Source organism: Girardinichthys multiradiatus, chromosome 23 (assembly GCF_021462225.1).
Source record: "Girardinichthys multiradiatus isolate DD_20200921_A chromosome 23, DD_fGirMul_XY1, whole genome shotgun sequence".
Classification (NCBI taxonomy): domain Eukaryota; kingdom Metazoa; phylum Chordata; class Actinopteri; order Cyprinodontiformes; family Goodeidae; genus Girardinichthys; species Girardinichthys multiradiatus.
The window spans coordinates 24,773,637-24,786,539 of record NC_061815.1 but is presented as its reverse complement, the minus strand read 5'-3'; the positions used below and the strand labels follow the sequence as shown (position 1 = coordinate 24,786,539).

At 38.9% G+C, this 12,903-nt stretch overlaps 1 protein-coding gene across 1 annotated transcript in view; it reads left to right on the top strand.

Moving 5' to 3' along the window:
- Positions 1 to 12,903, top strand: part of pdgfrb (platelet-derived growth factor receptor, beta polypeptide) — a 41,711-nt gene that overhangs the window by 13,235 nt on the left and 15,573 nt on the right. The window contains exons 2-12 of the mRNA XM_047353763.1: positions 3,757 to 3,831; positions 5,368 to 5,685; positions 5,766 to 6,023; positions 6,479 to 6,609; positions 7,155 to 7,317; positions 9,415 to 9,595; positions 10,989 to 11,104; positions 11,236 to 11,359; positions 11,508 to 11,719; positions 12,049 to 12,143; positions 12,259 to 12,391. Of these exons, the coding sequence (XP_047209719.1) occupies positions 3,783 to 3,831; positions 5,368 to 5,685; positions 5,766 to 6,023; positions 6,479 to 6,609; positions 7,155 to 7,317; positions 9,415 to 9,595; positions 10,989 to 11,104; positions 11,236 to 11,359; positions 11,508 to 11,719; positions 12,049 to 12,143; positions 12,259 to 12,391 (1,780 nt within the window). The 5' untranslated portion in view covers positions 3,757 to 3,782. The remainder of the gene's footprint in view (positions 1 to 3,756; positions 3,832 to 5,367; positions 5,686 to 5,765; positions 6,024 to 6,478; positions 6,610 to 7,154; positions 7,318 to 9,414; positions 9,596 to 10,988; positions 11,105 to 11,235; positions 11,360 to 11,507; positions 11,720 to 12,048; positions 12,144 to 12,258; positions 12,392 to 12,903) is intronic.

Below are 12,903 nucleotides of genomic sequence, written 5' to 3'. Positions count from 1 at the left end.
TGGGTTTTTCCTTTTGATATTCTCAATGATCGGGCTAACTATTGTTAGAGCTGCACACTAATACTGTATTTGTTTGCATTTTGTCCATTTAAACACTGGAGCATATGAGCTAAAGGAGGCTGTATAGTTCTGTCTGTGTGAAAGATTTAATGAGAACCAAATTGTCAAGAATACTAAAACTTCTTTCTTACTAGCTCTAAGTTTTAAGGAAATCATATTGGATTTTTATATCATGGTTGGTGAGAAACCTCCAATTTTCCCACTTGGAAAGTTGACTTCAAGTGAACTGTTTTTAGATTTTATCCAGTGGATAGAAATGTATTTGTGTCTTTGTGTCTTTTATGACCTAACATGACTGACTGAAAAAAGTTCATGTCCTGTTGTGCTACAGTTTCAAAGTTTATGTCAAGACAACTAGGTTTTAACTGATAAATTTTTTCTTCTTTGTTCTTGAATTTCTTTAGTTTGGGCAACACATTGATCTTTTAGCTTTATTGTAAAAAGTATGAGATTTAGATCAAATTATATTCATGTGTTAGAATGGCCCAGTCAAAGTTCAGGCCTTAATTCAGCCGTGAATCTGTGGAGAGACTTAAAAATGATGTTTACCGACACTCTTGATCTAATAGTATGACAGCCTGACCTATTTTGCTGTGAAATTTTGCAGCAGATTTTCCTCTATTGACTCAGCAGGGCAGAGTATAAACATTCAACACACTTTTCAGATTGTTTATTTGTAAAAACCTTTGAAAAAAAGCATTTATTTTCCTTCCACATCAGAATGATGTGCCACTTTGTGTTACTCTATTACATAAAATCCTAATAAAATAAATGCAAAGTTGTGTTTGGAATGTGACCAAATGTGAAAAGGTTAATAATTCGGTCAATACTTTGGCAAGGAGCTGCACTGAACCCAAAAAACTCTGACCACAGCAGTTTGGCTTGTTTTGTCAAGCAGTTATCATTTAATAGAGGATTTGTTGGCCTTTTTACCATGTAAAGTGATACATGCCTTCGGCGTCACTTAGCTGTTGTCCTTCAAAGCCCTTGTCGCTGACAGTGAGGTTAAGGGCTTTATTTAGGCGCTGACGACTGGCTTCCTCACTGTGCAGACCCTCATTGCTCGCTGCTTCTGGGGCCCCTGGGATGAGGTGACCCCTCCGCTTCTGCCGTCATCACCAGCAGAGTCCCATGTGTATCAGTGGTCCTGGGAAAGTTTTAGATTAATACTGTGGGAACATGAACTGTACACACACACATCAGCGACTAAAAGGGAAAAAGGAGGGGGGTCTCTGCGTGTGTTTGGTTTAAGAGGACATTTGGGTTGTAATGTGTTTGTATGCCCATGTGTTGAGTTTGTTTTTGTGCCAATGTGAACTTTGAAAATTTGTGAGTTTCTGCTCATTATCCATCTGCCTTTCCTTCCACTCGTTTGATTAGAACCAGGAGGCGGGGGAGGAAATGGACCAGCCGTGTTTTTTGGAACTGCTCGAGAGCTTTGAGCTTTTCACTTTGGGAGCGGAAGTGCCAAAGGCTGTTAATTTAGGAAGACAATGTGTATCTGGTTTGAGTAACTGAGTAACTATTTCTGTAGTGCCAAACTAATAGGGACGTTTCAGCTGATTTGTACCTGAAAACAGAACTATAAAAACCACCAAAATTCTTAGATTCTCGGAAAAACAGCTGAGCAAATGTCAAAATATTACAGTTTAGTGTATGATGGATGAAAATATTGTATAAAGCAAAAAGGATATTGCCTCAAGACTGATTTCACAATTTGTTTCCACAGGCTCACTCCTTCTCTTCCTCCTCCACCCTCGCTCTTCCCAAGATTTGCTCTTCCACCTCCTTTTCTTTCCCACCCTCTTGTGTATAGGCCTGTGATCCATCCTTAACTGTTTCCAGACGTGTGCGTGTAGCCGGCCTTAACCCCCCTCCCAAACATAACAACAAACCACCCCTCCCCGCCCTCACCCGCCTTATCCTCTGGCCTGCTCAGCTGTGTGAAGTTACAAGGTCATTAGCAGTAATAAGTGAGTTCACTCTAGTTGGGATGTTGTATTTGCATCAGTGTAAAGCATGAAATCCCAAACCATCGCCAAACCATAGCAACCTTTCGGAGAAGCCTGTTCACTCCTGTCAGAGGCTTATGCGAAAGCTTTCATTTTCACTTTTGTTTCCACCAAAACTAATTAATGGCTCAGCACCACCCGAAAATAACTTGGACTCAGTACTGTTGCCGGTGAGCCTGCTGCAGACCTGCACACACTGACCCGTTTGTGAGGATGCAGAGTGCCGGTGAACCAGGAACAAAAGCAGACGGACATTGTCCTTCTGTCCTGGTGCAGCGAGGCATCAAATACCTCCAGATTGGGTCAGGAGCCAAGAAAGAAAGCAGTTTCATAATGAATCACGTATTTTTTGTTTTCATTTTGCCTTTAAGCTTTTCGAGAGCAACAGATTGTTCTCAAAAACATTTTGTCACTTAACCTGACCCTGTGCAGTTCGTGTCACTCCATACAAGTTTAAAAGTTGATCTCTTACGCTCTTTAAGTTGCGTGTCATAATTAAGATAACAAAAACTGAGATCTTTCTGTTACTTTGCTCAGTTTGAAAGGTATTTGTTAAAGATTTTGATTATTTTCCAAAAAAGGTCTCTAAATTTCATCACTGCTCTTACAGAATTATTCAGCAACCTTAGACAAAGCATGTTCTTCTATCCTTCATACAATAGATCACGATATCCTGATAAATCATTTGTAAAATTTAATCTGGCCTTGTTTTAAACTGGTTTAAAACATATATTGAATGAAGTCTGTTTTAAGTCAGCCCAGATGATCGTTCCTCTGAGCATTATTTTTCTTGGAGTTGCCCAGGGAAGCTTCCTTGGTCCTTTACTATTCTCACTATACGTGTTAGTGCTGAATAATTTTATTAGAACACAAACATTTGTTTTCATATTTATGCCACCAATACCCAGCTCATTTCTGTTGAGCCAAATTATATTCCAACCAGAAACTCTATCTGCCTTGAAGCAACTAAAAAAATGAACAGAGGGGGTTTACATTAGACACTAAAACTACACCTAAAAAGGTGTCAAAAACATTTTTTTTTTTCTATTAAACACGGCTTCAGTAAATTCATTGCTGGTACAAACACATGTGGAAAACTTGATTAATGCTCTTGTCTGTGGAAGTGCTCTGAGGATCTCCAAAACAAAAAAACTGTTGGAAGACTGCAGCTTATTCAAAACACATAAAGAGTTACTAGGCTAAGCACCCGAACTAAGAAGAGACAACATGAGTTGAGTTTTAGCTGCCATTTAGGATCCATTTTAAGGTACTTTTTAAAAACTTTTTTTAACATATAGATTTTTCAAGGACCAAGCTATATCTCAAAACTCCTTCTAGTTATGAACCACCAAGAAGATACCAGCTTACTAAGGGTTCCTTACAACTCCTGTAGAAGACTGGTGACTTAGATTTTGTATTATGCGCCAAAGCTTAGAAACTTGATACCAAATGATAGCAGAGAAGCCACTCCATCAAATACTTAAAAAAAGTTTAAAGTTTTTTTCTTTTATACTACAACAGTATATTTACCTTATATTTTTAGGCAATTCTGTCTTTTATTTTGAGCATTTCAGTGTTATTTTGTCAGTTTTCTTTGTACTGCATTTAAGCTGCATTTATTTGCATAAAAGGTGCTACATAAATAAAGACTTAGTTATGATTGCACCATCTTCCTTTTTTGCAGAATAGCGGGGTAACAAGGCAGCCACAATGAGGAGGCTGAAAGCATCTGTGCTCCACCTGATGGCGACTTTTGCAGGTCAGTGTTTAGTTACAATCTATAATTGAGAAGTAAAAACATGTGAGAAGATCTTTCAGGTGCTTTTGCAGAAATGATTAGTGGTATGTGAATAGTAGGTAAAACGTACTCGCTCTTCTGATGATGTGTAAATATTCTTTATGAATTCCAGTAACATAATCTTACAATGAAATGATTCGGGGGAAAAAAATCCTGTCTTAAGAAATAAATGTTTTTTGGTTTTTTTTACTAACTCACCCGTACCCGATTTGTACGGAGTTGGTACCCATGCCCATACCCAAGGTCTTTAATAAAGTCTAGTGATCTAGATGGTCTTGAAAGAAAGACCAATTTATGTGTTAATTTAGCCATATATTTTGGATCATTATCTTCCTGAAACACCCAGTTGCGACATATTCTGAAATTTGACAGAGCAACACAAATCCATTATTTGGTGCCCTTCTCTGGGCATTTCAAGGATAAACAGGCTTGCAGCATCACAGGTTCTCCACCGTACTTAACAGTGGACATGTGGGGCTTTTCCACACCAGCACATTTAATATTAGACTCATTTGATCATAGCGATTTCAGTAGGACCAACTCTACATGCTTATCTTTGTGATGGTATGACAGAAAATACTTTTTCCTGCTATGCCTCTGAAACGGCTGACATTTAGATGGTGTCGAGTTGTAATGGGGATTTCTTTTTTTTTTTTACCTCTTCTATCATACTCACCACGTGCTGGTAAGCCAACCATGCATCCTTGTCCAGTCTAGTTCCATTGAGAATAAGAATTAGGCCTCTTTGTCTTTTGATATTTATATCGCAACGAAACAAGAGGGAAAGTTCCTGGGCAGTCTGATCAACTTACAAAATAAAGTTTTATTTAAACAATTTCTTTAGGTATTCTGGGTGCCTACGAGTACAGTAACAAACATTTCTCAACATAGGACCTTTCCCCCACTAAATAAAAGTTCTTAAACTAAAGGTTTGACTTTGCTAAAATTTTCTCAACATTGGAATATGCGGCTGCATTAAAATATGTCTTTATTTTAAGACTTTGTACACATCTCTATCAGGGGTGCCAATAAGTGTGGAGGGATCTATGTAATTAATGCTGCTAAACAGATTGCATTTCCTATAACAACATATTTAATTCATAGTTTGAGAAAGAGACATAACATCCTGTAATGTAATGTTTAAAGTCCCATGTTTTTGTGATTCCAAAGTACATGCATCAATCTATGGAAAGTTTGTTAATTTAATGTACACAATATTAAGGTAATGCATTGTAAAAGAATATACATTTGCACTGTAACCTGTTTTAAATTAGCTGTTCAGTCTGTGTCTGTCCAACTTCACTTTGGGCCCGTCTGTCTCTGACACGTCGCCTTTATCCTTCCAGTCATCTTCTCCAGACCGCTCGCATCCTTCACCAGTCAGAGATAGGACAGGATCTGACTTACATTGTTGATTTAACCTCTGAACTTCTGCTATATCTTTGACCACCTCCCCCTCTTACATACTGACCTTATGTCTTGTTGTGCAAACTGCAGCTTTAGTGTATTTCTGCTCTGAAGTGCACGGCCTGGAGATCACCCCTCATGACAAAGAGTTTGTCCTGGCACAAGGCTCCTCTCTCAACCTAACCTGCTCGGGCTCCTTGGATGCATTGTGGGAATTTAAGAGGGATGATTCACAAAGGTTGCTTGAGGAGCAAGATGAAAATGGGAATCCAAGATACATAATATTTCGGAGTGATCCCAAGTCGATTGTTCTATTCCTGAAGAGTGTGAGCTGGAAGGATACTGGCGTGTATCAGTGCATTGATCATAATTCTAGTGAGACACGTGAAGTGGCAGTTTTTGTTCCAGGTAAGGTATACCTTCTTATCTTTGTTATGACCTCCTTCCTTAACCCTGACTGTCAATTTACAAGCCCCCTCTCGCTTCAGATCCTGAAGTTTGGTTTGTAAAGAGCGACCACGGCATGGTGACAAAGATCAGTGAAGAAAGCATCGTCCCCTGTGTGGCCACCAACCCAAACATCACTGTTACCCTGTACGAGAGGGACACCAACAGACCAATCAAAGGGCAGTATCTACCCGGCGAGGGGTATAAGGCACAGCTGGAGGACATAACATACGTGTGTCAGGGAGAGCTGAATGGGAAGCTGAAAAAGTCTCAGGAGTTTAATGTCGTCAGCATTACAGGTAGGTGTGCAGCTTAAAGTGCTGCCCACCATCAGAAATCCACAAACACATTTCATTTAGTCCAAGTCAAAAAATGAACTATTAAAATTGTTACATTTTTTTGCATTAAGAATAATAGAAGCACTGATTCTCTGGTCGTATTTTTGCATGTTTCTAGGTAAAATACTGTGTTTCCAGTGTTACAAATCCTTAATAGAATATTATAACCAAATTACTGAAGTTTTATTATTAGAATTTATCTGTTTGTCATTGATTTTGCAGATAAATAGATCAACTCTTGAAGGTCATGTTGTGATAAGGAGCCAAAGATCAAGTTCAGTCCTAAATTATTAGATACGAATATTGTTTTAAGACATTACTTTTATCTATTTTATTGACTGATTACTACGTTTTCTTCACAAAATGATTGGTTAAATGATCCCTCCTCTCCCCTACATCCTCTCTTTCCATCCTAGTGCCTGAGAACATCGACCCTTATATCAACACTTCAAAGACGGTCCTAAAGCAGGGCGAACCACTGACTATAAACTGCACTGTGCATGGAGTAGAGCTGGCGATTTTTTCTTGGCACATTCCCTTCACAGCGGTGAGTAGGAGTGAAGCAGAACAAGCACTTTTGTTCAAATTTCCCTTTGTGATTTCTCTCTGGCCTCATAACCAAGCCCAGATTGAAACAAGATGTGGAGACACACCTCAGTTTGAATTCTACTGTAAAATGGTTCTAAAAACATGAGGGGAGGGACGTTGTATTTTTAATTGTATTTTAGGAAGCTCTGCACTCTCTTTGATCTTATGCCTCACAACTTCTTGTGATCAAGCTTAAGGTGATTATGTCTTGCAGATGCCAATCATTTAATTACCTACAAAAACAACATATTTCAGGCATGCTTTGTTTTGGAAATGCCTCTGCTGCATTGTATTTGTTCTTCGAAACTGAATTTTCTGATTGACTAGTCAGAAAGACAACAAGAACCATCTCTAGAGTCAAAATCCCTGTTTGAAAAGTCAAAATATTCTCTTTGAGCCCCATGTCCAATATGGTATATAAAACAAGGTGAAAGTTACAGTAACAAACCATTCAATAGGAGGAAATGAGGTGTTACATTACTGTTTTGTTCTTCCTTCCTAAAGGCTGCCGAGGCTCATCCACAGACATATGAGTCCACAAAGAGCATGCACTCCTGCCTGATCTTCCCTCGTACTATGGTGGGCTACAGTGGAAACTACGTCTGCCACGTCAAAGAAACGGTCGAGGGACTCTCGGCGTTTTCCAGCGTCAGCATCACCGTGCTTGGTTAGAAACAGACGCACAAAATTCAAACAAACCGATGCTGTATGGGTTATTATTATGCGTTGCTCACCGCAAAAAAAGAGTAGTTATTAATATCAACACTGGGAGGTAAAGGATGGAGAAGACTTAAGTTTGAAGGAAGTAAAGAGGCATATTGTTTATTTTTATGGATTGGATCTGAAATAAACCTTTTGTGAGATCCCTGAGTGACCCTAAAAAACACACAGGAAAATCAGCACACACATCAGCTTTATATTTAGATTTTAAATGGAAAGATGTTTAACTACGACACATAAAGTCACCAACTTACAACAGCAGGCCAGTAAAAGCAAAGTTCTTCTACACTTTGTCTCTCGACCATCCTTCCATGTGTTTTGAGTCTATAATGCTAACCTCATCTGCAGTGAGGCGTGCTGTGTGTATAAAAGCCTTAAATAACCTGAACCTCCATGTTCGATGGAGACACAAGACCAGGACAGATTGTTGTTTTAACTGGACATATCAATGGAAAAGATCCACAAATGGATAAAGAAACACAAGTAGACTCAAACTTAAAGCCTCTTAATTGTTAATTTCATTGGTTGATTTGTTCTATTCGGATGAAAAATCTGTTTCTTGTCCCTACAAGGTCTCTCTAGTATATAACCTCATATACTTCTGTGTCTCTGGCCTGAAACAAATTCGCTTTAGCAGTACTTTAAACCAAACAATGCATACGGAACCCAAGGATTCAGCCATGACACTTTGGATTTGATGGAAATGCAAAAGTATGCATACCATTGAATTTGTTCATATTTTGTTACATTGCAACCACAAATTTAACTGAATTTCATAGAGATTTTATGTGAAATTGAAATGCAAAACATTATGTGTTGGGAATCGCTAACATTATACATCACCCCAAACTCATCTTTGAGACAGTAAAACATGGTGGTGACAGCATCATGATTTGGGGATGGTTTCTTCAACAGGGACAGGGACACAGGTTAGAGTTATAAGGATGGGATGGAGCTAGTTATGAAACTAACCTAAAGGCTGCTGAACTTCAGACAGGGGCAGACCTTCCTGCAGGACAAAGACTCTAAACATACAGAAGGAGCTACAGAGAAACATCTAGATCAAAACCAATTCACCTCTCAGAATGGCCCAATCAAATTCAACACCTAAACCCAACTGAGAATCTATTGTTAGACTCAAAAGTTCCTTTTCAGAGATGCTTTCCATCAGATTTTACAGTTTAAGTAAGTTGCAAAAAAGGAATAGGTAAAAATTTTTGTCTTTAGAGAAGTCAATGTGTTGGAGATATACCCTCAAAGACTTGTAGCTCTTTTCACAGCTAAAGGTGGATCTGCAAATTACTAACCTGGGTACCGAATGCAAATGTACTCCACACTTTTTAGATTTGTATTTCTAAAAACACAAATAACTATGTCCTTTTGCTTCACAATTACACAATAATATACAAAATCTCAATAAAATCCATTGATGTTTGTGGTTGCAACATGACAAAATATGGACAAGTCCGGTAGTATGAACAATTTTCTAAGGCTGACTGGCCTTAATCTGATTATTTCCATTGTTCATGTTTACCAAACAATGTTCTTTTCAATTATGCCTGTGAAGTATTTTGAATATCTTAATTTTATGAGAACCACTGATGCACAAAAAAAATCCAACATTACCATGCAACAAAAGACAAGACTTGCAAATGAGTTAAATTGAAGACAGGAACATGCTATTTGAGCTGGATGGTACAGTGTTTGTTAGCACTATGAGTTTACAGCAAGAGGTTTCTTGGTTCAAATTCCAGTGAGGGCTTTTTGTGTGCAGTTTGCATGTTATTTCAGGTATGCAAGAAAATTGAATTTAGGTGCAAGTATGTGGCTGGATGGTTATTTGTCCTGTATTGATTCTGTGGTGAACCGGTGACCCTTCCCGGGTATGCCCTGCGACCAGTGGAGATAGACACAATACCCCACGTGTTTTTCCATCAATAGATGAATACAGATTCATTAAAATGATTCCTGCATAATAATTTGGCATTGTTATTTAATTGGTCATGCTATAGATTATTTTCCCGATGGCCTGTCTTTCTATCAGAAAACGGTTTTGTGGAGGTGAAGCCTTCCCAGGGGCAGAACATTTCAGCCAAGCTTCAGGAGAATGTGGAGCTGAGAGTGGACATTGAGGCTTACCCTGCCCCTCAAGTTCGTTGGACCAAAGACGGGACCACCATCATGGGAGAAAAAACTATCACCATAAGACAGGAGCATGAAATAAGGTAGAAGATCCATCCTGAGCTTGCATCTGTGCCATTATTTTAGAAACACAACACATGCAACAGGGCTGCAGATGAGCTACACATCTAGCTCATGTCACTCAGCACACAATCAGGCCTCCTCAGAGGGAAATGCAATACTCTCCAGGGGGAAGAACTTCATCTGTCAACACATAGAAACCATAAACACAAAATACCTGTCACAACTCCCTAATGCTTTTCAGACAAATGGCCCACACAGAGCTGTGTTTTCACATTTTACACACTCTCAAATAAAGAAATTAGATGTTTATATCACATACTGCACTAAAAGATATACAACAGCTGCCCAATGCATAAAAGATAGAAACTTCAAATGTGAGAATGACATTTTTTTTACTTGTTATACAATAAACTTAAATACACCAAAGTATCTATTCTAAATGTTCTAAATATTTCTAAAGAAAGGTTATGGTGATAAACCAAAAAAACATTTAATCTGAAAACAGCTCAACTTTTTTAATGCACATAATGATGTTTCAAGAAGCCTGTTAGTGTTGGGTGAAGTAAAACACAACCTGGACCACATTCTTTATTTTTCACTGGTTTTACCATATTTGACCCAGAGGCTTGGTACAATTCTTAGAAATGTGCATTATCATCATTATCTGCATTGCACAGGAGCGATTTCATCAAAATATATCTGACCTTTTACAGAGAACATAGAAATATGCTATTATTAAATTCTTATACAGGCTCAAATTATTCATACCTATGGCAGATTTTTTATTATTTTCATTCAATAGGAAATGAGGCATAAATCTCCAAAATGTCATGTAAAACGCAGTAGAGTAGCAGTGTTGGAAAAAAAATAATGTTTCAATATTTATCTACATTTTATTAAAAATGGCATGTTTAAAATCATTTATACCCTTTTCAATAATCAATGGAAAAATCTTTATTTGCAACAGAGTACCCTTCTCATAATTGCTTTTGCAGTTTTCCACTGCTACTTTGATAATTTATCTTTGGTGATGAGCTCCAAGTCTTTGAGGTCGGAAGGCCTCCTTGCCATCACCCCAATCATTTGCTCCCTTCACAGATTCTCTATCAGATTCAAGTCAGGGTTCTGGCTGGGCCAGTCCAAAATGTAAATATTACTTTCAGTCAGAAAAAACATGCTGTTAAAATACAAGATTTGTTTAAACCTAAATCATTTTATGTTAATGTAGTGGAGCTGAAATGCAATGTATTTTGCGCAGAAAAAAAGTGGCTGACATGAAGTCATGCAAAAACAAAAAGTTCAATCATACCTGCTATTCCACTCAGTGCCATTCGATTAGCCATTAGTTTAACAGTGAGAATCAATGATGCGCTTTAAAAACCCCACATTTTGTTCCTGCTTGTTTTGCAACAGGTATGTGACCATTCTCACCCTGGTGAGGGTGAGGGCAGAGCAGAAAGGCCTCTACACAGTCATCATTTCTAATGGAGACGACACAAAGGAAGTTACCTTTGACCTGGAGGTCCAAGGTGTGAAGATGTGTTCAATAAAAATGCTTGCTGTTAATTTTCTCATAAATAAATCTATTTAAAAGCTGTGTATTAAATCAGTCTTTGTTTTTTTCATAATTAATGGCTGTCTTCCACCTTGCTATGTGTAGTTCCTGCTCAGATTAAAGACCTCACCGATCACCATTTCCCGGGAATGAAAGACGTGGTGACCTGCGTCGCTGAGGGGTTTCCAACCCCGACCATACAGTGGTACAGCTGTGACAGCATGCTCAAGTAAGTCACACCACCTTTTTATACCTGAAATGCCACAGAACGAACACTAGAGGGCTGACCTTACACACTCGTTCACATCAGAGCATCTGCTTTGACTTCAGCAATTTGTTGATGCAGCTGGTGGGATTTCTGTGATGTTCTGCTTTAGGTGTAGCAACCATACAGCCGAATGGCAGCCGCTGATGCCACAGCTGGAGGACCTGAGCATCCAAACCAACATCAGCTACAACGAGGCGCGTAAAGTCAGCTTGGTGAGGAGCCAGGTGACCTTCCACAAGCCTCAGCAGGTCACAGTTCGCTGTGAGACCGCCAACCAACCCGGGCACGTCAGCAGGAGGGATGTCAAACTGGTGTCCAGCAGTAGGTGTCCTGGAAATTTTTTCTTATTTAAGAGTGCCCTTTACGGACATTTTCACAGTACAAATGTAAATTTAAACTAACTATATAAAAGAGTTTTAAAGAGAGAGTTTATTTTTCAACTTTTATTGTCTCTTGACTAAATCTTGCAAAGCAAACCAAAGACAGGTTTTTTAGGAAGACAAAATATTTCCTAATTAAACTACGTGACAACATTTAATCATTGGTGTGACATTAACTTATAAATGGTATCAACTTTGTTGAAAGTTACCAGTTGAAATAAATTTTTTTGTGCTGTCTCAAATGTTTTTTGCTGCTTTTTTCTGTTTCAGCCTGGTTCTCCCAGGTGGCAGTACTGGCTGCTGTTCTGGCTTTAGTGGTCATTGTTATTTTGTCGATCATCATCCTCATCGCCGTATGGAGGAAGGTATGACAAATGTGACTGCATGAAAATACTTATGCCGAGTACACATTTTCAAAGAGAATATAGTAAAAATAATAAAGTGTATGTGTGATTTTCCTCGCTCCTTGACTCTTCTCAGAAACCACGCTATGAGATCAGATGGAAGGTGATAGAGTCTGTGAGCCAGGATGGACATGAGTATATCTATGTGGACCCCATCAACCTGCCCTATGACCTGGCCTGGGAGATGCCCCGAGCAAACCTGGTGCTGGGTGGGTCCTCCTTGCAAATGATGTCAATCTGCAGAGCTGATCAGATATAAAAATGATACGGGAGTCAAACACTGGATGGATGGATGGATGGATGGATGATGGATGGATGGATGGATGATGGATGGATGGATGGATGGATGGATGGATGGATGATTTTTATGATGATTGGATGTGCAACACTGCACATCAGCTAAAGCACATATCCCAACTGTGAAACATGGTGGTGGCAGCTTCATGCTTTATGGAGGCTGACACGACTTCACACTGGAGGGGTAGGTCCACCTTCCAGGACAATGACCCCAAACAGACAGCCAGAGCAACAATTGAAATATTTAGACCAAAGCATGTCCCTGTTTCAAATTCAATCGAATTCCAGACCTCAGAATTCATAGGAATCCGCTGCAAGAATTGAAAACTCTTGTTAAGAAACACTATCAATCCAGTCTGACTGAACTGGAGCTGTTTGTACCTTTGCAAGGCGTTGTAACTACATGTATCCAAACATTGTTTTT